General features: G+C 40.0%; 1 protein-coding gene and 1 long non-coding RNA gene across 3 annotated transcripts in view; both read right to left on the bottom strand.

The window, feature by feature from the left end:
* Positions 1 to 543: 543 nt before the first annotated feature.
* LOC115179579 (uncharacterized) lies at positions 544 to 897 on the bottom strand. The gene is made up of 2 exons (XR_003872958.1): positions 703 to 897; positions 544 to 588 (listed from the first exon to the last, which is right to left on the bottom strand). It is a non-coding gene; the product is annotated as an uncharacterized LOC115179579 (long non-coding RNA).
* Positions 898 to 16,363: 15,466 nt separating this feature from the next.
* LOC115179505 (zinc finger protein 420-like) overlaps positions 16,364 to 26,073 on the bottom strand; it is a 15,522-nt gene continuing 5,812 nt past the window's right edge. Inside the window, exons 1-2 of one of the 2 annotated variants that reach the window (XM_029741092.1) lie at positions 23,350 to 23,398; positions 16,364 to 17,998 (exon numbers count right to left, since the gene is read on the bottom strand). In XM_029741092.1, coding sequence (XP_029596952.1) covers positions 16,380 to 17,936 — 1,557 coding nt within the window. In that variant the 5' untranslated portion in view covers positions 17,937 to 17,998; positions 23,350 to 23,398 and the 3' untranslated portion in view covers positions 16,364 to 16,379. Of the gene's footprint in view, positions 17,999 to 23,349; positions 23,399 to 26,073 lie in introns of those variants that run through there. The other variant, XM_029741093.1, reaches the window with a different exon arrangement.

The following is a 26,073-nucleotide window of genomic DNA, read 5'->3' as shown; positions in this document are numbered from 1 at the left end:
GTTTACTTAACAGCTGTAAGATATCTAGGTGGCAAATATTTATTTGTGAATTCCATACTGTAATTAGATGGCGCATGCTGCACAACAGTAACTGACTCACAAGGCTCCGGTCTCTTCTCGTTGTGTGTTTGTCATCAAACACCACGTGACTGGGGGACTACCGTAAACTACATAATAATGTGACAGATGTAATGAAGAAAACAATGTTCTTTATCTCCTCACGTACTGAAAATTTACATTAGTAATTTAGCAGACGCTCAAATCCAGAGCAACTTACAGTAATGAGTGCATACATTAATACTTTTTTCGTACTGGTCCCCCATGGGAATCGAACCCACAACCCTGGCGATGAGAGGACCATGATCTACCAACTGAGCAACACAGGAAAAACATCTACCTTCTCATTGAAACAGTTCATCATGAAACAGTTCTACAGTAACTTTTCATACACAGTGAGAAGTTGGAATGAATAACAAACTTAGTTAGATAGAACCAGCTCTTACCATGAGAAACAGATTTCCCAATCTTCTCCTCTTCTTCATCTTTAATGTTGACATTCAGCTCGTGTTTGACTGCGTTCTTCACTCACTCAGTTTGACACAAAAATAGAACATAACACCTTAACTAAACGTGATAATACCTTAACGTTTTTTTATGACATGTTCTTTCGATATTAGAAAGTTTAAACGTGCTATTACATACCTGTAGCAATCAATTTGAAACGGAGACAAAAGTAATCGTCTCTACTGCACAATTCTGGCGCTTTCTTTGTTATGAAGAATGATGCGCGCCTGGCCGGAACTTCCTGTTCTCCCACTACAGCCACAGAGTTCCTAAACCAAGAGACGCAACAACGCGAGACTTGCGAGAACGCTTGGGAATCAGACCAAGCCGGGGTTTGAGAAGTTAAAACCTCTTACATCTACACGTTCCGCTAGCGGAACGTCTGCTCCAATATCCAATGATGGGCGGGGCGCGAAATTCAAACTCCTCTAAATCCGAAAACTTACACTTTTCAAACATATGACTATGTTACAGCTATTTAAAGACAAGACTCTCCTTTATCTAACCAAACTGTCCGATTTCAAAAAGGCTTTACAGCGAAAGCAAAACATTAGATTATGTCAGCAGAGTACCCAGCCAGGAATAATCACACAGCCATTTTTCAAGCTAGCATATCATGTCACATAAACCCAAACCATATCTAAATGCAGCACTAACCTTTGATGATCTTCATCAGATGACACACCTAGGACATTGTGTTATACAATACATGCATGTCTGTTCAATCAAGTTCATATTTATATCAAAAACCAGCTTTTTACATTAGCATGTGACGTTCAGAACTAGCATTCCCACCGAACACTTCCGGTGATTTTACTAAATTACTCACGATAAACGTTCACAAAAAGCATAACAATTATTTTAAGAATTATAGATACAGAACTCCTCTATGCACTCGATATGTCCGATTTTAAAATAGCTTTTCGGATGAAGCACATTTTGCAATAATGTAAGTACATAGCCCGGCGTTACAGGGCTAGCTATTTAGACACCCACCCAGTGTAGCCTTCACCAAAATCACATTTCCTATAAGAAAAATGTTCTTACCTTGCTTGTTCTTCATCAGAATACACTGCCAGGACTTCTACTTCAATAACAAATGTAGGTTTGGTCCCAAATAATCCATCGTTATATCCAAACAGCGACGTTTTGTTCGTGCGTTCTAGACACTATCCCAACGCTAAATCTCGGCCACGAGCATGACGCAAAATATGACAAAAAATTTCGAAATATTCCATTACCGTACTTCGAAGCATGTCAACCGCTGTTTAAAACCAATATTTATGCAATTTATCTCGTAGAGAAGCGATAATATTCCGACCGGGAATCTGCCTGTCTGTAAACTGAGGAAAAAACCAAAAGCCGGGGGCGGGGCGTGTCACGCGCCTAAGGCTTAGTCCATTGACTGACCACTCAGCATTTGCTCTCGTGTGCTTCAGCCAGGGCTTTGAATGACATCATTCCTGTTTTTCCCGGGCTGTGAGACTCCATTGTTGACGTGAGAAGTGTCACGTAAGAGCAGAGATCCTTTGTAAACGATAGAGAGATTCAAGAAGGGCAAGAAATGTTCAGACAGGGTACTTCCTGAACAGAAGCATCTCAGGTTTTTGCCTGCCATAGGAGTTCTGTTATACTCACAGACACCATTCAAACAGTTTCAGAAACTTTGGAGTGTTTTCTCTCCAAAGCTAATAATTATATGCATATTCCAGTTTCTGGGCAGGACTAATAATCAGATTAAATCGGGTACGTTTTTTATCCAGCCGTGAAATTACTGCCCCCTAGATGTAAGAGGTTTTAAGGAAAGAAGTGAACAATTCTGATGCTTTTGCAGCGGCTAATGGGGATCCTAATAAATACCAAAAAGATTCGTAGGTTGATACTCTTCTTCCAACATCAGTAAAACCGATTGACTTTCCATCTACACACGGTTTAGTGCTCCAAACACTCCAGGAATCTTCTGCATAAGAAGATGAACCTCATTGTCCGAGGAAACTCCAGATATAACACATTTTATACGACCTTTACATAACACCTTTATTAAACTCACCAGATCATTTTCTATCAATGAATGTCGACTTGATTAAGCAATAAGGCACAAGGGGGTATGGTATATGGGCAACATACCACGGTTAAGGGCTGTTCTTAAACACAACGCAACGCGGAGTGCCTGGCCATATACCACAAACCCCAAGGATGCCTTATTGCTATTATAAACTGGTTACCAACGTAATTAGAACAGTAAAAAGTAATGTTTTGTCATACCCCTGGTATATGGTCTGATATATTACGGCTTTCAGCCAATCAGCATTCTGGGCTTGAATCAGGTTCATTATTGTAAATAAATACCCTTTGCACATGTGCATAACTATAGATAAATCCGAAAGGAGAGTTTGAGAGATGAAAGCTGGCAGAGGATCTCGAAATCTCTGAGCAAGAAACATTTGGATGAACATAAAAATGTATGGCAATTGTGCAGTTATTATGTGCCAGATTGTACAGCCGTTATAAATGACCTATTTGCGAGATTGACTTGTCATTTCAAAAGACATAGGCAACAGACTAAAATCTGGGTTTATGTTTCTAATTACATTTTGACATAGTTTGCTTCGATAAAGGCAGGTAGCCTGATAGACCTACATATCATTTCAGATAGTCTACAGTAGCCTAGACAAGATGTAGGCAAGATGTAAACTGAACGATTTAGCAGCTTGCTTACTTCAGATTTCCAGACTAATTTGTTCAACAGGAATGCGAGGCAATTCCTCAATAAGAAGTGCTTGTTTCCCAATAGCCTGCTGGAATAGGCTACTGAGGGATGGGCTCATCATTTCAATCACTGAATTAAATATGAATATTAACTGAATATGGTTGTCAACAACAGACAGTGTTTTTTAACATTTATTTTACCTGTAGCCTAATCTGACTACTGTTACCGTCAATCTAATGCGTTCATAATAAAATGTATAAAATTTCTGTTTGAAAAAGCCAGCCTTAGCTTTCCTAACTGACTGAATATATTGGTTCCTGACTTCCCTGAAAAAGTTGCATATCGCGGTGGCTATTCGATGCTAATGCAGAACGCCACAGGATGTTTTTGTGCTGGTTAAGGGCAGTCAAGTCTGGGGTGAACCAAGGGCTATATCTGTTCTTAGTTCTATATTTTTTGAATGGTACATGCTTATTTAAGATGGATAGGAAAGCACTTTTAAAGAGCAACCAGGCATCCTCTACTGACGGGATGAGGTCAATATCCTTCCAGGATACCCGGGCCAGGTCGATTAGAAAGGCCTGCTCGCTGAAGTGTTTTAGGGAGCGTTTGACAGTGATGAGAGGTGGTCGTTTAACCGCGGACCCATTACGCACGCAGGCAATGAGGAAATGATCGCTGAGACCCAGGTTGAAGACAGCAGAGGTGTATTTAGAGGGCAAATTGGTCAGGATGATACCTAAGAGGGTGCCCATGGTTACGGATTTAGAGTCGCACCTGGTAGGTTCCTTGATCATTTGTGTGAGTTTGAGGGCATCTAGCTTAGATTGTGGGACGGCCGGGGTGTTAAGCATGTCCCAGTTGAGATCACCTAACAGTACGAACTCTGAAGATAGATGAGGGGCAATCAATTCACATATGGTGTCCAGGGCACAGCTGGGGGCTGAAGGGGGTCTATAACAAGCGACAACGGTGAGAGACTTGTTTCTGGAAAGGTGGAATTTTAACATCAGCACTCCATTATTGGTCAGACCAACCATACCCAGGTACATGCTGATCAGCGTAATGTTTACATAGCAGGTTAAGAGAACTAACCTGGCAGGTTGGGATAATTAACCTAGCAGGTTGGGAGAATGAAGTTAAGATTAGGAAAATGGTTAGGATAATTAACGTGGCAGGTTAGGATAATGAGGTTAAGGTTAGGGAAAAGGTTAGGGTTATACTTAGATAAAATGCTACAGTTGTCAAACAATCAACTGGTTGTGCAACAATCAAATCAGCCACACAAAACGGTCTTGAGTGGCAACAAATCTTCTCAATTAGCTGATTCACTTTCCATACACCCACCTCTGTTGATCCTCTTACTTCAGTCAACACGCCCACTTTCAGACACACTCTATATGCTGTTACCAAAGACTCTTGCTTATGGCTGGCTGAGCTAGCTAGATTTTTCTACCCAGAGACCACCAAAGAAAATCCTGATTGGATATTTTTTTTCTCTTCAGTGTTAACCCTTCTCTTTCCAGCAACAACTGAAGAGATTAAATCAGAAAATTAATACAATTATTGTTAAAACGAAATACAAATTAAAACGAAATTTTATTTTAAAAAATATATACATTTTTATCAAGCCTTAGCCCTCTCTGAAGGCCCTCATGGGTCCACACTAGTTAGATCTAGATTAAATAATCCTGACTTTAAATCTAGACTAGGACAAGTCTGAGACTATTTTAAACCATGTCTGAGAAAAGCCATTTCAGTTAGTACAATTTAAAAGTGGAATTTATTCTAGGATTAGGCTTAATCTATGTCAGCAGAACTGCACCATAGAGTTTACTAGATGAATGAAGTGACGAACCATTCAGACCAGCCTTACTGGTTGAACTTTCATAACTACATTTGTGCAGTTGGAAGTTCTTCATGGATGTGTAATGTCATAATTCAACATAGCAATAGACTGGGTCATAACTTAGAGGTTTAATTCATGAATAGCATTTATAGCTAGAACCTGGTTTTACCATGAATGAAAGATTTCCCAATGTTCTCCTCCTCTTCATCTTTAATGATGACATTCAGCTCCATTGTTTGACTGCAGTCTTCCAGTTTCACTGATACCAACTTTCGATCCTGCAGTGCAAACTGGGCTCCACTGTCACAATCAGGACCCAGTGACTGTAGGTTTATACTCAGTGTGGAAGGAGAGAGGCAGGCTGGGTTTGTCCTCACTGTTAATCTGTCAACTCTGGATAGGATCCCAGTCCGAAATAGAAGTCTGAGCTCAACCTCCTGGTCCTCCCCTGTTCATGCCACACCCCCTCCCATTGTTACTGTGTGTATGAACACATTTTGAACAATGGCTTCCTAAAATGCTGTGGTGCTTACTAACACAATAGGAAAGGTTGTGGTAGATGTGGATCAACACAGGTGAGTTCACAGCTCTTTCACTCTGAACAATGGGACATGGAAAGGGTAACACAAGCTTCCTCTCTGGTTCCATTCCCCAATAGTAAGTGGATCATACTTGAATTGTGGTAGTAATATTATCCCTGGACTTTGGCACCATAGAAAACACTAAAAAAAAATTTTTTAATTACAAATACATTCGTTTTATTTCACATTTATTTAAATATGAAAAATGTCCTTTATAGTGCAAAACATTATTTGTATGCATTGTAGAACATACTGGGGGCTAGCTAATTGGCATGTAGAGGTGTAGTGACATGTATTGAGTAGATACATAGACATTTAAATTATTTAGCATGCTATCAATTAAACAAACACATTTTCTGTATAGATAACCCATAGGCTGAGCAGTAGAATGTAGAATATTTATTTTTCATTAGCGGATCAATCAAGTTCCATGCAGTTATCCAAATACATTCTTCATCATCAAGGACGAAAATAATACATCTAGTTTTAAAAAACAATTTAATAAACATATGTAGTAGTTTCAAAGTATGTATATCATTAAACAACCGTCGCTTAGGGAGAGGTGAAATTTACATAATTGTTACCTGGAGGAAAATGAGGGAGTGTCATTCTTTTTAGATTTCAGTCAAGGGGAGGGTTTAGTATTTTTACATTTAGTTCAGGGAGTGTCATGTAATTTGCAATCAATAAAATGTCACATTGCTCAGGGTTTGAGAATTAGTTGCCTATTATATCTCATGATGCCCCTCCTTCCTGATTCTCTGCTGGGTGTGCAATATCAAGTGTGCCAAGTGTGGTCTCAATAAAAGGATTGTTAAGTTCTGAACGAACAGAGTAGAAACTCAGATTGACAACTAGTAAAAGCACACACCAGATTTATTCAACCTACTGGATACGTCAGCTGCAAATACAACATACAAGTCACACAATGACATATTTATACCTTCCAACTAGGCGGAGTCACCACTCACCACCTATAAGATAAACAATCAGTCTATTTCTCAGAGGACCTAAGTCTGTTCTTTTTACTGGTATTGTCATGGCCCTGCCTGTTCAGAGCAGCGTGAGCGGAGAGGTGTGTGAGATAGGACTGTGGTTAGTGTCGTTGGGGTGGATCCCTCCGGACCTCCTCCCAGAGGTTTCTTCTCTCTTCCAACATGATCCATAGACTATACTATAGGCCTAGGCTATACCAAGACCATGCTCGGAGACAAACAGTGCAAAGTTATATTTATAAGAAAATGTACTTTCTTTCCAGTTTTTTGTGTACGATGGCACTTCAGGAGGCGAGGCTGCAGAAATACAAAGTATCTGTGTGCGTGGACTAAGCCTACTGATGTCCTGTTCAGTTTGAGAGGGTGAACCTGAAGATGAGGAAAACAAGAGCTATGGCTATAATTTATTTGAATAAAAACAATGTTTAATTGCAATTTTTTGGTTTTTATCCTCTCAGTCAGCCATATTTGAGTAATTTCTATAATTCTTTATTTTTTAACCCCTATTTGTCCGCTTTTTTTACAGCTTTTTTGCTACATATACATACATTTTCCCAAATCATTTAAAAAATCTATTTAACATACATGCTACTTTTATATATAACAACAATACATTACCAAACAAACTCTTTAAAACCAACCCTCAGCCACTCTCATCATAGACTGCACTTGGTTTCCATGTGCCATATATTTATCAATTGTGCTGTGATGTTTTACAAAATGTTTGAATCTTTTAATCGTATATTATCCACAGATTGTGAGCTAAAGATGAAAACCTTTCCTACGAGTATTATTGTATTATTTATTGATTGCCTATGGCTTTCCAGATCGCCCAACACTGCTATTTGTAAGGTTCATTTCAAGTGCATGTTGTGGTTTTTTAACCATTCCTGAACCTGTGACTAGAAACAAGCTACATAGGGGCAATACCGGAATAAGTGATCTATTGATTCTGTCTCTTCGCAACAAAATCTACAGAGCTGAGATTGTTGTATTCCCCATATATATATATATATATATATATATATAGCATTCTGTTTGTGGCAATACTTTTATATAATAATTTAAATTGAAAAACTAAGTGTTGAGTCAACTGTAGTTTTTTGTACCAGTTCATAAACCATGTGCCATGGAATTGGTACATCGAACATTTCCTCCCATTTATTTTGCAACCTGTATGGCGCAGCTGTCAACATTTTTGTCCTCAGATGAAACTGGTATATTTTTCTATTTTTACCAATTCCTTTCAGCCAATTTGTATCTTTAATATATGGCAGGCAAACAAGTTCCCTACTTTCTCCCTTTTCCACTTGCCTCCTCCATTTTTGTGGTAGTGCTGCAATCAGTTGGTTGTAAATTTGGATTGAGAAGATATTCCCATATATTTTCGACAACTGCATATGTGATATAACTTCTCACTTTCTATTCATAATATCATTAATAAATATAATAAAAAAATTTTTTTAAATCCATAAAGAATGTTTTTTATTAATCAATATATTTGAGTTTAACCATTACATTTGTTGTAATATTTGTTCTATCTTTTCTGGAGGATAAATTGAAATTGTAACCAGCTTTGTATGGCTTGTTTAAAGAAAAGGTGATACTTTAAACAAAATTTCATTTTCAATTGAGAAGTGAGAAATGAGAAGTTGTAATCTGTATGAAGGCAAAAAAAGCAATTTTTGAACAAAGGATGAGCTTTGCTTAATCTACTGGACAACCATTTTGGGTTTAAGTATAACTTATGTATGAGTGAAGCTTTTAGTGAGAGGTTTAAAGCTTTAATATTTAATAATTGTAGCCCCCCAAACTCATATTCATTATATAAATAGGCACATTTAATTGTGTCTGGCTTAGCATTCCAAATAAAATGAAATGTTTTTTTGCTCATATGATTTTAAAAACAAATCATCTGGAGTAGGCAATGCTATTAGTAAGTAAGTAAACTGTGATGGACCAAAGAGTTAATCAATGTAATTTTTCCATAACTAGACAAGTATTTACCTCTCCATGGTTGCAGAACCGTATCTATTTTTGCTAACTTTCTATTGAAATTAATTGTGGTAAATCAATTTATATTTTTTGAGTTGTGAATACCAAGTATGTCTACTTCACCATTCGCCCATTTTATGTAAACTACAAGGTAGTGTCAACACATTTTTTTAATGATCCAATACGTAATATGGTACACTTGTCATAATTAGGTTTTAATCCAGAGGTGCTAGAAAAGTGATCAAGATCTTCAATGAGACTGTGCAGAGATCCAGATTGCGGATTTAAGAAAAAATTGGAGTCATCAGCATACATTGACACTTTTGTTTTTATCCCCTGGATTTCTAACACCTTGATGTTCTTGTTGGATGTAATTTTAATAGCTAGCATTTCAATGGCCATGATAAATAGATATGGAGACAACGAACAGCCTTGTTTTACTCCTCTTAAAAGCTCAATACTTTGAGAAGTAACCATTGTTTACATCTGGGGTTGCTGTACATAACTTTAACCCATTCTATAAGAGATTCACCAAAATTAAAGTATTCCAGGCATTTATATATAAATTCTAATCGTACTTTATCAAATACCTTTTCAAAATCTGCTATGAAGACCAGACCTGGTATCTTAAATGTTTCATAATGTTCAATTGTTTCAAGTAATTGTTGTATATTATCTCCAATATATCGTCCATATAAAAAACCTGTCTGATCAGGATGAACAATATCTGTTATAACCTTTTTTATTCTATTATTCTATGCATCGACAGGATTTTCACATCACATCATTGAGGTGTTAGAGGTCTCCAGTTTTTTTAAATGGACAGGATCTTTATACTTACCACCTGGGTCCTGTTTTAGTAGTAATGAAATCAGACCTTGTTGAGGACCTGAAATTCTACCGTTTGTATAAAAGTAATTAAAATATGCTAATAATGGATCTTTGAGTACATCAAAAAGGTCTGATATCCCTCTACTGGTATAGTGTCAAGCCCTGGTGTTTTTTCCAGACTGCGCCAGGTTACTGTGGGCCGAATGGTCAAGAGGAAAAGACGGAGGGACCCCTAAGAGAGGTGAAGTCTGAAATCTCCTGTCGTCTACATTCCTTCATTCCCTGAGCTCCGGTTGTGAGCTAGGTTGCTCGTTAAGGTAGTCCCGTGATAGCGCGTGACTGTTCTGGAGTTCCTCCAGATGATATCTAGGGTGGTATTCTGCTGTATCGCAGAGTCCACCTGGGAGATGGTGTTTATCTTAAACACGTAGGTGTCGCACTTGCTCCACTCGGCCTCATACTTATCTGTCATGGTTTCAGGGAGAGGTCTAGAGTGCGAAGCAAGAGATTAAGTGATGTCCTCCTTTTACTTAGAGGTCACATTTTCCAACTTTCTCACTTGGGCTTTCTCATCGTTCATTGAATCAGCGACTTCAAGGAGTTCCGCTGTTTTGTCATCCAACTTGGTAAATGTGTTCATTAACTGATCGTCTTTGGTCTGCAGCTTTTGGAATAGAACATTATTGCTTTGAGTGGTTTCATACAAAACTGTTTGCAGGGCATCAAATTGCTCGCCCCTGTTTTTAGCTGATTCATCTAGTTTTGCGTGGACTTCATCGTATATATTTTGGGCTAAAACGAATTGTTCCTGTAGAATATGGACTTGGTCAAGAGTTTGTTCACGTTCTCTGTTATAAGTCTTAGCCAGATCTTTCAATTAATCTGTTCTCAAATGCAGTTCCTCTGATCTTGCAATTGATCTGTTTTCAAATGTAGTTCCTCGGCTAGCAGTAGTTTGTCATTGTCGGCTTTTATCGTCAACGAGACAATGATATCCAATCAGTTGAGATTGGTTGGATACAGTACAGTGTACCCCGTTGTAACTGCACCGCCCTCAACCACAAGGCTCCCTAGCGGGTGGTGCGGTCTGCACAACACATCACCGGGGGCAAACTACCTGCCCTCCAGGACACCTACAGCACCCGATGTCACAGGAAGACCAAAAAGATCAAGGACAACAACCACCCGAGCCCCTGCCTGTTAACCCTGCTACCATCCAGAAGGCAAGGTCAGTACGGGTGCATCAAAGCTGGGACTGAGAGACTGAAAAACCATCACTAACACAGAGAGGCTGCTGCCTACATACAGACTCAAATCATTGGCCACTTTAATAAATGGATCACTAGTCACTTTAAAAAATGCCACTTTTAATAATGTTGATATATCCTACAATACTCATCTTTATGTTTATACTGTATCTTATACCATCTATTGCATCTTGCCTATGCCGCTCATCCATATGTTTATATGTACATATTCTTATTCCATCCCTTTAGATTTGTCTGTATTAGGTAGTTGTGGAATTGTTAGATTACTTGTTAGATATTACTGCACTGTCAGAACTAGAAGCACAAGCATGTCGCTACACTCGCATTTACATCTGCTAACCATGTGTATGTGACCCAATAAGATTTGATTTGAGCATATGGTTGCTGTCACAAGAAATTATAAAAATGTAATTACTTGCTATTCATCACCACCACTTATCCCTGAAAGCTGAAATCCCACTGGATTCTAGCAAAGGCGGGATTTCCAACAATACCAGATCAGTAATGTGGGAGTTGGCCCTAATGAGCTTGCAAATGTAATTGTTCAATTTAAATAATGTTATTGATGAATCATACCTGTCTAGGCTATTTGAAAATTAAACTTTAAATTAACCTGAAAACATTGCTTAATCTAAGTTTATGTAGAAAGTTGAAAATCATATCATACAGTGTAACCTGAAATATTTTAAAATAATTACTGGCGATTCTTCACCACCAGAGGTCACCGATAGCGCAAGCTGAAATCACATGGGATTCCCGCACGGCAAGGGATTTCACTTTGAACAAAGGGGAAAACAAAAATGGCTCCTCCCCCTTGTTAGCTTAGCATTTGGTGCAATGCTTAGCTTCACTTGTGCTGGAAAGTGAGACTCCGCACAACAAAAGTCCCCTCCAACAAGAGAACGGGTTTACTAAGTGACGTCTCACGTTCAATCTTTCAGCAATATTTTTTGCGATTAACCGGAACGTGCGTAAAACACAAATACACCGTTGGGTCTACTCGCACCAATGAAAACGCGAGACAGAGATCATTACTAACTTGGTCAAGCCAATATCTACTCAAATTTTAATCAGCTGGCCCTATGTTCACGCTCGAGAAATTAATTACGACCAAGTCTACTCGCTCCTGAACGCGATAGACAGAAATAACACTACATTGGGCCCAACTAGTATTTTTCTCAGAATGCCTGCATCGGGTGGTACATACGCCCTAGCTCATAGCATTCAGTAAATCCCCTACACACTGATTTGTGTCAGATATACAACACGAGTCAATCTTGCTCCACTAGTATCTGAGTGAAAAAGAAAAACCACACACACGCCACTCAACAATAATCCTGATTGGTGTATGAGTAACTTGCTACACAATTCCTATGGACTGAATTCAACAGTGAGGCCAAGTTTTATCTTAGATTCCTCGCACAGGGGCATCAATATGTCGTGACGTTGTCATTAATGCGATGACATGCTATTTATTGAATAATTAACTGTTTATTATTACGTGATTAAATGAATCCTGTAACAATTAACTCAGTAACCTGAAGCACCACGGGAAAAGTTTGTTTAATGCGTTAACATTTCCCGAATTAACTCAAAACATAGATCTCATAGCAGTCACCAATTAATTCATTTCCTCAGTCTCATTCTGAATGTCGCATAATTAGTAAATCTGCACAAACCCGGGTCTCACTAATTATTCCGTACCACACAAATTGAGTTGATTATTTATTTACTAACCAGTTAAATGATAACATAAGATAAATATACACAAATAGTCCAGGTTATTGGTTAAAACTTCATACAATGGCAACAGGTCCCTAGTGGACCAACACAAGATGGAGATTTACAGAGAGATTGAGAGAGAGAGCGCAAGAGAGAAATTAAACACTTGGATACATTTGTAAATTATGCTTAGTTTCAGTACTAACACCTTGCCCTGAACTGCCCCGGTTATGGGTAAAAAGTGTAATACATGTATTTACGGTCTCTGTTAGGTATCTCTTTGTGGGTCTACTTCCGCTTAGTGGGAAAGGTTTGGCCAACGCATTGGTCAAAAGAATAGCCGGATGGTTCTGCTTAAATTCAACTTCCTAGATACAGAACTTAGAATAGCTACTCCACCATAAACTTGATTGTTCAGAGATTTACTTTGTCTTCAACCTCGTGTTGCGTTTCAGGGTCACGACTAGTTGTAGACCTCGGCTGCAGCGCATGGTCAACTTAGTCTGATATGTCAATTCTTAACTCATGTTTTATACCGTAGAGTAGAAAGGGGCGTTTCCATCTTTATGACACACTCTCTGGGTTCCCTAGGTGTAGCTAGTTACAAGGCAAGGTATTAGGATTTACTATGATCTCGTTTAGACAACTAAAATCAGTCTTATCACCAAAACATTCTCTTTCATCTGCATATTTTCTACACAAAGTATGTAAACATCAAATATACATTATGAAAACTCTTCAAGTTAATGTTTTCGTTATAACATCCTCAACTAACTTTTAAGAACATCATAAAATAGACATTCATTTTCATATTCCAGCCATCATGGTTTCCACCATTTGGCTGATCAAATATACATGTCCCAAAGTCCATTTATTTGATGTTGTGTAGTTTTGAGCTGTAAACTCTTCCTAAGGCACACAGACATTCCAGTCTCTCACATTAGAGAACAGAATGGAGTTGGGCTGTTGCCTTATGAATTACGATGGGCGTGAGGTCATAAACCCCCCTCATCAATCCCTCTATACTTCTCCCCCTCTTCGGGAGGGAGAGATATCTCTGTAGAACCGTGATCCACTGTAAGCTGATCCTCACAGGCCAGTTATGACAGTCCCCCTCTGGTGGGTTCAACTTGGAAGGATCCTGCATTTTGCAATCCACCATAAAAATGACCATCGGATGTCAACAATTGTATATACACAGTGTACGCCATTTCTTTGTGAGAATGGGATCAAATCAATTTGGTTCATATATAGACACCATTTCATTTAAAACAGTTTGTTTCATTTAAAATTATCCACAAGAGCAGATGTTGCCCAGAACAAATTAATATCAATTAACTTCAGTTATTAAAATTAATTAATCAATGAATAGAACAATGAATCTAGCAATAAAAGACAATTTAATAATAACTAGTCAATTCCTAGCCTGTTTCTCATTAAACAAAACGTGTTTGGTAATATAAAAATAATCCACCGAAACTAATGCTGAAAACTGATCATCACATCATCTTTATCTGATACAGTGCATTCAAAAAGTATTCAAACCCCTTGACTTTTTCCACCTTCTGTTACATTACAGCATTATTATAACATTTATTAAATAGTTTTTTCCCTCAAATCTACACACAACATCCCGAAATTACAATGCAAAAAACAGGTTCTTCAAAACTATTTGTAAGCATCGTCTTAGCTGTGTGCTTAGGGTCGTTGTCCTGTTGGAAGGTGGACCAATGAGGTCCTGAGCACTCTGGAGCAGGTTTTCATCAAGGATCTCTGTACATTGCTCCGTTCAAATTTCCCCTCGATCCTGACTAGTCTCCCAGTCCCTGCCGTTGAAAAACAAACCCACAGCATGATGCTGCCACCACCATGTTTCACCATGCTCTGACATGCACTGTCAACTGTGGGACCTTATATAGACAGGTGTGTGCCTGTTTGAATTGAATTTACAAAGTGGACTCCAATCAAGGAAACAGGATGCACCCGAGAACAATTGAGTCTCATAGCAAACGGTATGAATACTTATTATTTGCCCCCTAAAAAACTTTTCAAGTTGTCATTATGGGCTACTGTGTGTAGATTGAGGACTTTTTTAATTTAATCAATTTTATTATAAGGCTGTAACGTAACAAAATGTGGAAAAAGTCCAGGTGTCTGAATACTTTCCTTTGGCACTGAGTATACAAACATTAGGAACACCTTCCTAATATTGAGTTGCAATCCCCTTTGTCCTCAGAACAGCCTCAATTCGTCAGGCCATGGACTCCAGGAACTGGGATTATCTAGACCAGCGTTTCCCAAAATGTTTATAGTCCCGTACCTCTTCAAACATTCAACCTCCAGCTGCGTACCAGGGTCAGCACACTCAAATATTGTTAGCCTGTCACACAGGCTTGAGTTTGTCAAAACCAGGCTCGTTGGAAGTGACAAAGAGCTCGTATAGGACCAGGGCACAAATAATAATACATTTTGCTCTTTATTTAGCCATTTTACATATAAAACCTTACTTGCTCATTGAAAATTGTGAATAACTCACCACAGGTTAATGAGATTGGTGTGCTTGAAAGGAAGGATGCACATAACTCTGCAATGTTGGGTTGTATTGGAGAGAGTCGGTCTTAAATCCTTTCCCACACAGTCTGTGCCTGTATTTAGTTTTTATGCTAGTGAGGGCCAAGAATCCACTCTCACATAGGTACGTGGTTGCAAAGGGCATCAGTGTCTTAACAGAGCTATTTGCCAAGGCAGGATACTCTGAGCGCAGCCCAATCCAGAAATCTGGCAGCAGCTTCTGATTAAAGTCAATTATCACAGAACCGCTTGTTGCAATTTTGATGAGGCTCTTGTTCAGATATCGGTAAGTTTACTGGAGACAGGGCATGAAAGAGGTAACGAATCCAGTTTGTGTCATCCGTTTCAGGAAAGTATCTGCGTAATTACACACCAAACTCATTCAGGTGCTTCGCTAGATCACATTTGACCTTGTCCGTAAGCTTGAGTTCATTTTCAGACAAACAAAATCATACAATGATGGAAAGACCTGTGTGTTGTCCTTGTTAACAAAGTTAACCATTTTCACCGTAGTGTCCAAAACGTCTTTCAAGCTGTCAAGCATTCCCTTGGCAGCAGGAGCCGGAAGAATTAAGTCCTCCACAATAGTATGGTGCTTGCCTGTCCTGGCCACTCAGTAGCTCACAATATAAGATGCTTCTAGCTCTTCTTATTAATGGCATCTGTTGGTTTATACATGTCTTACTACTGGAAAGTCGTCTCAACTCTCGCTCAAAAAACTCCTGTGGCTTATTTTTCAAATTGGCATGTTTTGTTTCTAAATGTCTGCATTCACAAAAGTGAAGGTTTCATCGAGTTGTGAGATAACACACTGTGGCTGAGGAAAGGCACTATTCCCTATATAAATGAACCCCAAATCAATGTAGGTCTCATCATATTTGCACCTCTTCGATGGTCCAACATCCCCGTCTGTTGTTTGGTGCTTTCCCGAGTAAGCAGGCAGTAGCTCTGACAGTTGTGATTCTGATGCAGCCGCAGTGTCCATGCTAGCTGGGCAAACAACAAATGTAGAATTACTGATGCTAGCATTGGATGTGCTCGTGGAAGCAGAACAACTTGTGTCGTCGACAGGTGCAGTACTAGTAGAGCTGGGATGTGTCTACGGATGTGGGCTAAAAAAACACAGCAAAGCTGACAAGATGTACACTGAACAGGAAAAAGAGGCTAACATTCTATGATGCTCACTTTCCTCTGCCTTGTTCTCACAGTGAGAAACAATAGGATTACAATGGTGTTCTACACTTTCTTCATTTGATCCAACTCAATGTTGCCAATTATTTTATGAGATGAGAATTAAGTGGAGTGACTAGTCTTAGCTGGTCTGAGAGAACTGATGAGGCTACTATTATGTACACCTTGGTGTCTTTTTAACTGGCCCATTTGAGAGAAACTCCTTCCACAGTCAGAGCAGGAGTAAGGCTTCTCTCCTGTGTGTATACGTTCATGTTGTTTTAGGTGGCTCGATTGAGAGAAACTCTTTCCACAGTCAGAGCAGGAGTACGGCTTCTCTCCTGTGTGTATACGTTCATGTTGTTTTAGGTGGCTCGATTGAGAGAAACTCGCCCTACAGTCAGAGCAGGAGTAAGCCTTCTCTCCTGTGTGTGTTCTCTGGTGAACTTTTAGCTCAGATGATTGTGTGAAGCATTTTCCACAGTCAGAGCAGGAGTAAGGCTTCTCTCTTTTATGCATACGTTCATGTGTTTTAAAGTTGTTCAGTCGAGAGAAACTCCTTCCACAGTCAGAGCAGGAGTAAGGCTTCTCTCCTGTGTGTATACGTTCATGTTGTTTTAGGTGGCTCGATTGAGAGAAACTCTTTCCACAGTCAGAGCAGGAGTACGGCTTCTCTCCTGTGTGTATACGTTCATGTTGTTTTAGGTGGCTCAATTGAGAGAAACTCGCCCTACAGTCAGAGCAGGAGTAAGGCTTCTCTCCTGTGTGTGTTCTCTGGTGAACTTTTAGCTCAGATGATTGTGTGAAGCATTTTCCACAGTCAGAGCAGGAGTAAGGCTTCTCTCTTTTATGCATACGTTCATGTGTTTTAAAGTTGTTCAGTCGAGAGAAACTCCTTCCACAGTCAGAGCAGGAGTAAGGCTTCTCTCCTGTGTGTGTTCTCTGGTGAACTTTTAGCTCAGATGATGTTATGAAGCATTTTCCACAGTCAGAGCAGGAGTAAGGCTTCTCTCCTGTGTGTATACGTTCGTGACGTTTTAGGTTGCTTGATTGAGAAAAACGTGCCCTACAGTCAGAGCAGAAGTAAGGCCTTTCTCCTGTGTGTGTTCTCTGGTGAACTTTTAGCTCAGATGATGTTATGAAGCATTTTCCACAGTCAGAGCAGGAGTAAGGCTTCTCTCCTCTGTGTATACGTTCATGATGTTTTAGGTAGCTCGAGTGAGAGAAACTCTTTCCACAGTCAGAGCAGCAGTACGGCTTATCTCCTTTATGTATACCTTGGTGATGTTTTAAGTGGCCCAGTTGAGAGAAGCTCTTCCTACATTCAGAGCAGGAGTAAGGCTTATCTCCTTTATGTATACCTTGGTGACTTTTTAAGTGGGCCAGTTGAGAGAAATTCGCCCCACAATCAGAGTAGGAGTAAGGCTTCTCTCCTGTGTGTATACGTTCATGTTTTTTTAGGTGGCTCGGTTGAGAGAAACTCTTTCCACAGTCAGAGCAGGAGTAAGGCTTTTCTCCTGTGTGTACTCTCTGGTGAACTGTCAGAACACCTGATGTTTTGAATCTCTTCCCACAGTCAGTGCAGAAATACAGATTCTCTCCTGTATGTATTTGTAGGTGGATTTTTAGCTTTGATAGAATTGGGAAAATCTCCTCACAGTGTGGGCAGTGGTGAGACATCTTAGCTCTGTGATCTTCCTGCTGTTGCTCTCTGGATGTAGAGAATGTCTCAACATGATCTCCTGTGTGAACATCAGAAGAACCAGGCAGTTGGCGTAATATACAGTACCAGTCAAAAGTTTGGACACACCTACTCATTCAAGGGGTTCTCTTTATTTTTACTATTTTCTACATTGAATAATAATAGAGAAAACATAAAAACTATGGAATAACACATATGGAATCATGTAACCCCCCCCCCCCCCAAAAAAAGTGTTAAATCAAAATAGCTTGTAGTTTAGATTCTTGAAAGTAGTCACCCCTTGCCTTGACAGCTTGGCACACTCTTGGCACTCTCTGAACCAGCTTCACGAGGAATGCTTTTTTTGTTTTCACTATATATTTTACCTCTTGGGGATGTCATTCGAAAACATAATGTTAAATTTCACTGCTATGCGGACGACACACAGCTGTACATTTCAATGAAACATGGTGAAGCCCCAAAATTGCCCTCGCTAGAAGCCTGTGTTTCAGACATAAGGAAGTGGATGGCTGCAAATTTTCTACTTTTAAACTCGGACAAAACAGAGATGCTTGTCCTAGGTCCCAAGAAACAAAGAGATCTTCTGTTGAATCTGACAATTAATCTGGATGGTTGTACAGTCGTCTCAAATAAAACTGTGAAGGACCTCGGCGTTACTCTGGACCCTGATCTCTCTTTTGAAGAACATATCAAGACTGCTTCAAGGACAGCTTTTTTCCATCTACGTAACATTGCAAAAATCAGAAACTTTCTGTCCAAAAATGACGCAGAAAAATTAATCCATGCTTTTGTTACTTCTAGGCTCGACTACTGCAATGCTCTACTTTCCGGCTACCCGGATAAAGCACTAAACAAACTTCAGTTAGTGCTAAATACGGCTGCTAGAATCCTGACTAGAACCAAAAAGTTTGATCATATTACTCCAGTGCTAGCCTCCCTACACTGGCTTCCTGTTAAGGCAAGGGCTGATTTCAAGGTTTTACTGCTAACCTACAAAGCATTACATGGGCTTGCTCCTACCTATCTTTCCGATTTGGTCCTGCCGTACATACCTACACGTACGCTACGGTCACAAGACGCAGGCCTCCTAATTGTCCCTAGAATTTCTAAGCAAACGGCTGGAGGTAGGGCTTTCTCCTATAGAGCTCCATTTTTATGGAATGGTCTGCCTACCCATGTGAGAGACGCAGACTCAGTCTCAACCTTTAAGTCTTTACTGAAGACTTATCTCTTCAGTAGGTCCTATGATTAAGTATAGTCTGGCCCAGGAGTGTGAAGGTGAACGGAAAGGCTGGAGCAACGAACCACCCTTGCTGTCTCTGCCTTGTCGGTTCCCCTCTTCCCACTGGGATTCTCTGCCTCTAACCCTTTTACAGGGGCTGAGTCACTGACTTACTGGTGTTCTTCCATGCCGTCCATGGGAGGGGTGCGTCACTTGAGTAGGTTGAGCCACTGACGTGGTCTTCCTGTCTGGGTTGGCCCCCCCCCCTTGGGTTGTGCCGTGGCGGAGTTCTTTGTGGGTTATACTCGGCCTTGTCTTCGGACGGTAAGTTGGTGGTTGTAGATATCCCTCTAGTGGTGTGGGGGCTGTGCTTTGGCATAGTGGGTGGGGTTATATCCTGCCTGTTTGGCCCTGTCCGGGGGTATGATCGGATGGGGCCACAGTGTCTTCTGATCCCTCCTGTCTCAGCCTCCAGTATTTATGCTGCAGTAGTTTATGTGTCGGGGGGCTAGGGTCAGTCTGTTACATCTGGAGTATTCTCTTGTCTTATTCGGTGTCCTGTGTGAATGTAAATATGCTCTCTCTAATTCTCTCTTTCTTTCTTTCTCTCGGAGGACCTGAGCCCTAGGACCATGCCTCAGGACTACCTGGCATGATGACTCCTTGCTGTCCCCAGTCCACCTGGCCATGCTGCTGCTCCAGTTTCAACTGTTCTGCCTGCGGCTACGGAACCCTGACCTGTTCACCGGACGTGCTTGTTGCACCCTCGACAACTACTATGATTATTATTATTTGACCATGCTGGTCATTTACGAACATTTTAACATCTTGACCATGTTCTGTTATAATATCCACCCGGCACAGCCAGAAGAGGACTGGCCACCCCTCATAGCCTGGTTCCTCTCTAGGTTTCTTCCTAGGTTTTTGGCCTTTCTCAGGAGTTTTTCCTAGGGAGTTTTTCCCAGCCACCGTGCTTCTTTCACATGCATTGCTTGCTGTTTGGGGTTTTAGGCTGGGTTTCTGTACAGCACTTTGAGATTTCAGCTGATGTACGAAGGGCTATATAAATAAATTTGATTTGATTTTGATTTGATTTTCCAACCGTCTTAAAGTTCACACACATGCTGAGCAATTGTTGGCTGCTTTTCCTTCACTCTGCAATCCAACTCATCCTAAACAATCTCAATTGGGTTATGGTCTGGTGATTGTGGAGGCCAGGTCATCTGATGCAGCACTCCAACACTCTCCTTCTTGGTCAAATAGCCCTTACACAGCCTGGAGGTGTGTTGGGTCATCTTGTTGAAAAACAAATGAGTCCCACTAAGCCCAAACCAGCTGGAATGGCGTATCGCTGCAGAATGCTGTGGTAGCCATGCTGGTTACATGTGCCTTGAATTTTAAGTAAATCAGACAGTCACCAGCAAAGCACCCCCACAACATCACACCTCCTCCATGCTTCACGGTAGGAAATACACATGCGGAGATCATCCGGTCACCTACTCTGCGTCTCACAAAGACACGGCGGTTGGAAGCAAAAATCTGAAACTTGGACTCATCAGACCAAAGGACTGATTTCCACAGGTCTAATGTCCATTGCTCGTGTTTCTTAGCCCAAGCAAGTATCTTCTTATTGGTGTGCTTTAGTAGTGGTTTCTTTGCATCAATCCGACCATGAAGGCCTGATTCACACAGTCTACTCTGAACAGTTGATGTGTCTGTTACTTGAACTCTGAAGCATTTATTTGGGCTGCAATTTCTGAGGCTGGTAACTCTAATTGACTTATCCCTTGCAGCAGAGGTAACTCTGGGTCTTCCATTCCTGTGGCGATCCTCACGAAAGCCAGTTTCATCATAGTGCTTGATGGTTTTTGCGACTGCACTTGAAGAAACTGTCAAAGTTCTTGAAATGTTCCAGATTGACTGAGCTTCAGGTCTTAAAGTAATGATGGAATTTCGTTTCACTTTGCTTATTTGAGCTGTTCTTGCCATAACATCAACCTGTTTTTTTACCAAATAGGGCCATCTTCTGTATACCACCCCTACCTTGTCATAACACAACTGATTGGCTCAAACACATTAAGGAAAAATATTCCACAAATGAACTTTTACGAAAGCACACCTGTTAATTGAAATGCATTCCGGGTGACTACCTTATGAAGCTGGATGAGAGAATGCCAAGCGTTTGCAAAGCTGTCAAGGCAAAGGGTGGCTACTTTGAAGAACCTCAAATATATTGATTTGTTTAACACTTTTTTGGTTACTACACTATTCCATATATGTTGTTTCATAGTTTTGATGTCTTCACAATTATTCTACAATTCAGAAAGAAAAACCCTTGAATGAGTAGGTGTCCAAACTTTTGACTGGTACTGTACATGTCAATCAAATTTATTTTAGGAAGCCCTTTTTACATCAGCAGTTGTCGTAGTGCTTTACAGAAATTCAGCCTAAAATCACAAAAGAGCATGCAATGCAGAAGCACAGTGGTTATGAGAAACTTCCTAGAAAGCAGGAGCCTAGGAAGAAACAGAGAGGAACCAGGCTCAAAGGGGTGGCCGGTCCTCTTCTGGCTGTACCGGGTGACATACACTACATTTTAAAAAAAACGTTTTGGGTCACTTTTAAATGTCCTTGTTTTGAAAGAAAAGCAATTTTTTTGTAAAATAAAATATCAAATTGATCAGAAATAGTGTAGACATTTTTAATGTTGTAAATGACTTTTGTGGCTGGAAACGGCAGATTTTTTATGGAATATCTACATAGGCGTACAGAGGCCCATTATCAGCAACCATCACTCCTGTGTTCGAATGGCACGTTGTGTTAGCTAATCCAAGTTTATCATTTTAAAAAGGCTAATTGATCATTAGAAAACTTTTTTAAAATGATACACCTGGATTAGCTAACACAACATTACATTGGAACACAGCAGTGATGGTTGCTGATAATGGGCCTCTGTACGCCCATGTAGATATTCCATAAACAAATCTGCCGTTTCCAGCCACGATAGTCATTTGCAACAATACAAAACAATGTCTACTGTTTTTCTGATCAATTTTATTTTTCATTGGCCAAAAAAAGTGCTTTTCTTTCAAAACAAGGACATTTCTAAGTGACCCCAAACTTTTGAACGGTAGTGTATGTATTCATATCAGTAGGCTGTACAACACAAAAGGGGAATAAAACCACTCTAAGTGGGTAAGAGTTGAAAGCTAAAAAGGGGCGTGTCATTCTCCACTCACTATCACAAGGGTTAGTAATGTTAGAGAATTGAGTCATCTGGTGATTTTCAGTACCGATACTGTTCTCTTTGAAGTAGAATCGATATAAGGTTAAATATTAAACATGTGTAAGCAGAATGAAGGCTGAGCCCATGTGAATGTACAGAGCCTGATCAACATCGAGTTAACCATTAGACATGTAAAAAACAGAACATAAGCATAATCCGTGTGGATGAGGCAAGGTAGACCAACACAGACGTGACTGGTCTGGGCCATATCTGATCTTGTGAAGGCTACTGGACATGCACATGGGTTAATCGTACATAGACAACATCGGCCTGAACTTGTGAAGACCTATGGACAGGAACATTAGCTAATCAGTTATAGGCACCATTAGACCTGCAGTAGGAGTGTGCATGTCTGTATGTCACGCCACCAATAGAATCTATGCCCTAATGTCTGAGACAATAAGAAAGGCAGTAAGATTAAGGTGGCCAAAGCTAGAAGGTATTAATCTTTTACATAAAGTGGAGTGACACTGTTATGTATGGGTAAAACTGTATAAAAGCTGAGTACTAAGAATGGAGAATCAGTTCTTCCATGGAATTGCTCGGCTTTGTTACTTTTGTAATAAAGTCTATTTGAATTCACAAGCTCCGGTATCTGAGAAATATTTTATTCAATATTTCCACAACAGTAACTACAGACACATTTTAAAAACACTGGCAGTTTGTCTACTTCACTTCTTTAGTCTACTCTCTGATCACTCCAGATAACCCAGTGAATAAAACAAATGCTGGCAATACTGGTGTCAAACCATGCAAGTCTGAGTAGCATGAAATAACATCTACCTTCTCATTTAAAACAGTTCATCATGAAACAGTTCTACTGCAACTTTTCATACACAGTGGGAAGTTGGAACGAACAAACTTAGATAGAACCTGCTCTTACCATGAGAAACAGATTTCCCAATCTTCTCCTCCTCTTCTTCATCTTTAATGTTGACATTCAGCTCCAGTGTTTGACTGCAGTCTTCCAGCTTCACTGATGCCATCTCTGGATCCTGCAGTGTAAACTGGGCTCCACTGTCACAATCAGGACCCAGTGACTGTAGGTTTGGACTCACTGTGGAAGGAGAGAGGCAGGCTAAGTTTGTCCTCACTGTTCTCATACTTCATTATAGTCTGCCTGTAGTAACAATGAGAAACAGGCACCAAAAGTTAATCTTGACAGTTCCGGCACTTTCTTTATTCTCTAAAAATATATTATATTTCTTCATGTTCAATTATCTAATTCAGTGCTGGACTTGGACTGAAATAGGTGCCGATACTCATTGTGGGTGACGGTAGTGTTTATATTTAGGTGCAGGAACTCCACAATACTTTTGAGCTAATATTCTATAAAAGAAACAGCAGAAGCAGTAGAAGGTACTGGTACTCAGCTCTGGTGAGCTCCTGTCCAAGTCAAGCACTGATCTCATTTCAATAGATCAGGTAGCTAAGAATTGACTCAACATTCATTCATTCAAATTAGACAAAGTATACACTTTAAATTAGGCTACACAATTTAAATGCACTTAATCTATAGTAGATTTCCCAAATTCACATAAATGCATAAATGACAACAAAGCCTTTAGTACAAGATTACAGTATGTTTATGGCAGCACTATACTATTTTCCTGAATAACCTTGTCTTCACTATCATTTCAAATAAAAAACTAATAGTATTTCCTGTTCACACCATAGTAACATTTATAGATAAATATAGAAACAACTGAATGTGTCTGAATATTAGTACACATGTAGGAAACTGATTCATTACATTCAGCTTCAAAACTGTAGTGTGACCGTGAAAATGTCTCTCTGCACCCGCACTTTAGTTCGTTGACGCAGACAGAGTGGGCGCCGCCATTTTACCAGCTCGTGAATTTTACACAAAACCAATAACATGCTAAACAAACTCAGAAACCTCAAATAAATGGATTCTTTATTAAATGACCTTGAGGAAATTATGTACATCCACTCAGACAAACCCAAAGTGTCTAGCTATGTGAATATCTGTGTATTACGTTCACTCGGTTTGACACAAAAATAACACATCAACCCTTTACCAAACGTGATGATACCTTAACGGATGTTACCTAGCATGGTATGACATGTTCTTTCGAAATTAGAAAGTTTAAACGTGCCATTACATACCTGCAGTAATAAATAGAAACAGACACAAGGGTTATCTTCATAACATCACAGTTCTAAAACGTTTTCTTTATTCTGAAGAATGGTGTGTGCCTGCCTGGAACTTCCTGTTCCCCCACAACCACAGTGAAGCCACAGATAGAACAATGAGACAGATATTTCACCAGATGTATAAATGTGAAGTATGCGCTTAGCGTTTCCACTCACTACCAAACTAAAATCTGTTATGAACAGAGTGGACTACGTTTTGTAGACCTTACCCTTTGCAGAAGTTTATCTTTTATATTTTTTTGAAATCGCTTTGTTTAGAAGGAACGCAAAGGTGACTTGAGTTATTGCACACGAGCGATTCAGAGGTGAGGAGGTGTTCCCTAACAGAAATATGCAGATGTGTGCTAGAACGCGCTAATAGGATCTCGTTATCTTGTGCTTGGCTCTGCCCACTATGCCCCAGAACAGACTATGGGAGGCGCACAGTACTACATAGAGCCATGACTACATGGAACTCTATTCCACAAGTATGCAGTACAATTTTATTTTAAAAAACAGCAGCAGCTAATGGGGATCCATAATAAGTATTCACAGAGGAGGCGTTCCCTAACAGAAATATACAGATGTGTGCTAGGACGTGCCAATAGGATCTCGATAGCTTGTGCTTGGCTCTGCCCACTATGACTCATCTCTTCCCATTGGAAATGTCCGGTTTAGTTATAAAAAAATATGGTGCAACCCTCCGTGCTTTCAGGGATTATTATGTCCCTACCCCATTATATGAGAAGGGCGGTACTTAATTTGAGCCGGATCTTCCGGCACCTCTCAGTTTTGTAGTCTTTCGCTCTGGAACTTATTTGTCAGGATCAGGTAACCAAGCTCGTGGCATGACAAATAAATGTCCACTATTTGCAATGTAAAAATCCTAATAAAAGCCATCAGAGTAATTACATTTGGATTCCTCTGTAATTGTCATGCCTCCTAAAAAAACGTAATGTGAAAAACGTGCCTGATTATTCTAAGAATTGATTCATGTTGGGTGGCCCGTCCCAGGTTATGGTTTTGTGCAACATTGTAGCATATTTTAGACCAAGGCGTGGCCATTGCTAGTGGTGAGAGGAGAAGCACGCCTGTATCTCTCACAGAACTAAAATGAGATTCACTTTGTATGATCTCTCTCCCTCTCTGTGCTGTTATAGACATGAGCAGCAACTCATCTCTCCAGCATTGCACAAGCAAATAGATCCTGCTGATGAAACATACTATCTGCTGTTACCAGTTATCACTTCCAAATAGGTCTATGACGAACAGCATGTTTTTACAAAGAAAGCAAGAGGAAAGATGAGCTTTTGGCCGGCGCGGCTGCACATCATTGGGGTGAGCAGTGAATGGAAGCTGTTAGGACTATAACTCCTCCTCATATTGACAATGGTTTATCTCAGACCATGGTCTAGTGTTATCTGAGGGATTAGAACAAGGTCCGTGTTTT

Source organism: Salmo trutta, chromosome 39 (genome assembly GCF_901001165.1).
Source record: "Salmo trutta chromosome 39, fSalTru1.1, whole genome shotgun sequence".
Lineage (NCBI taxonomy): Eukaryota > Metazoa > Chordata > Actinopteri > Salmoniformes > Salmonidae > Salmo > Salmo trutta.
The sequence above is the reverse complement of the archived record's forward strand: the minus strand, read 5'-3'. Positions and strand labels throughout refer to the sequence as shown.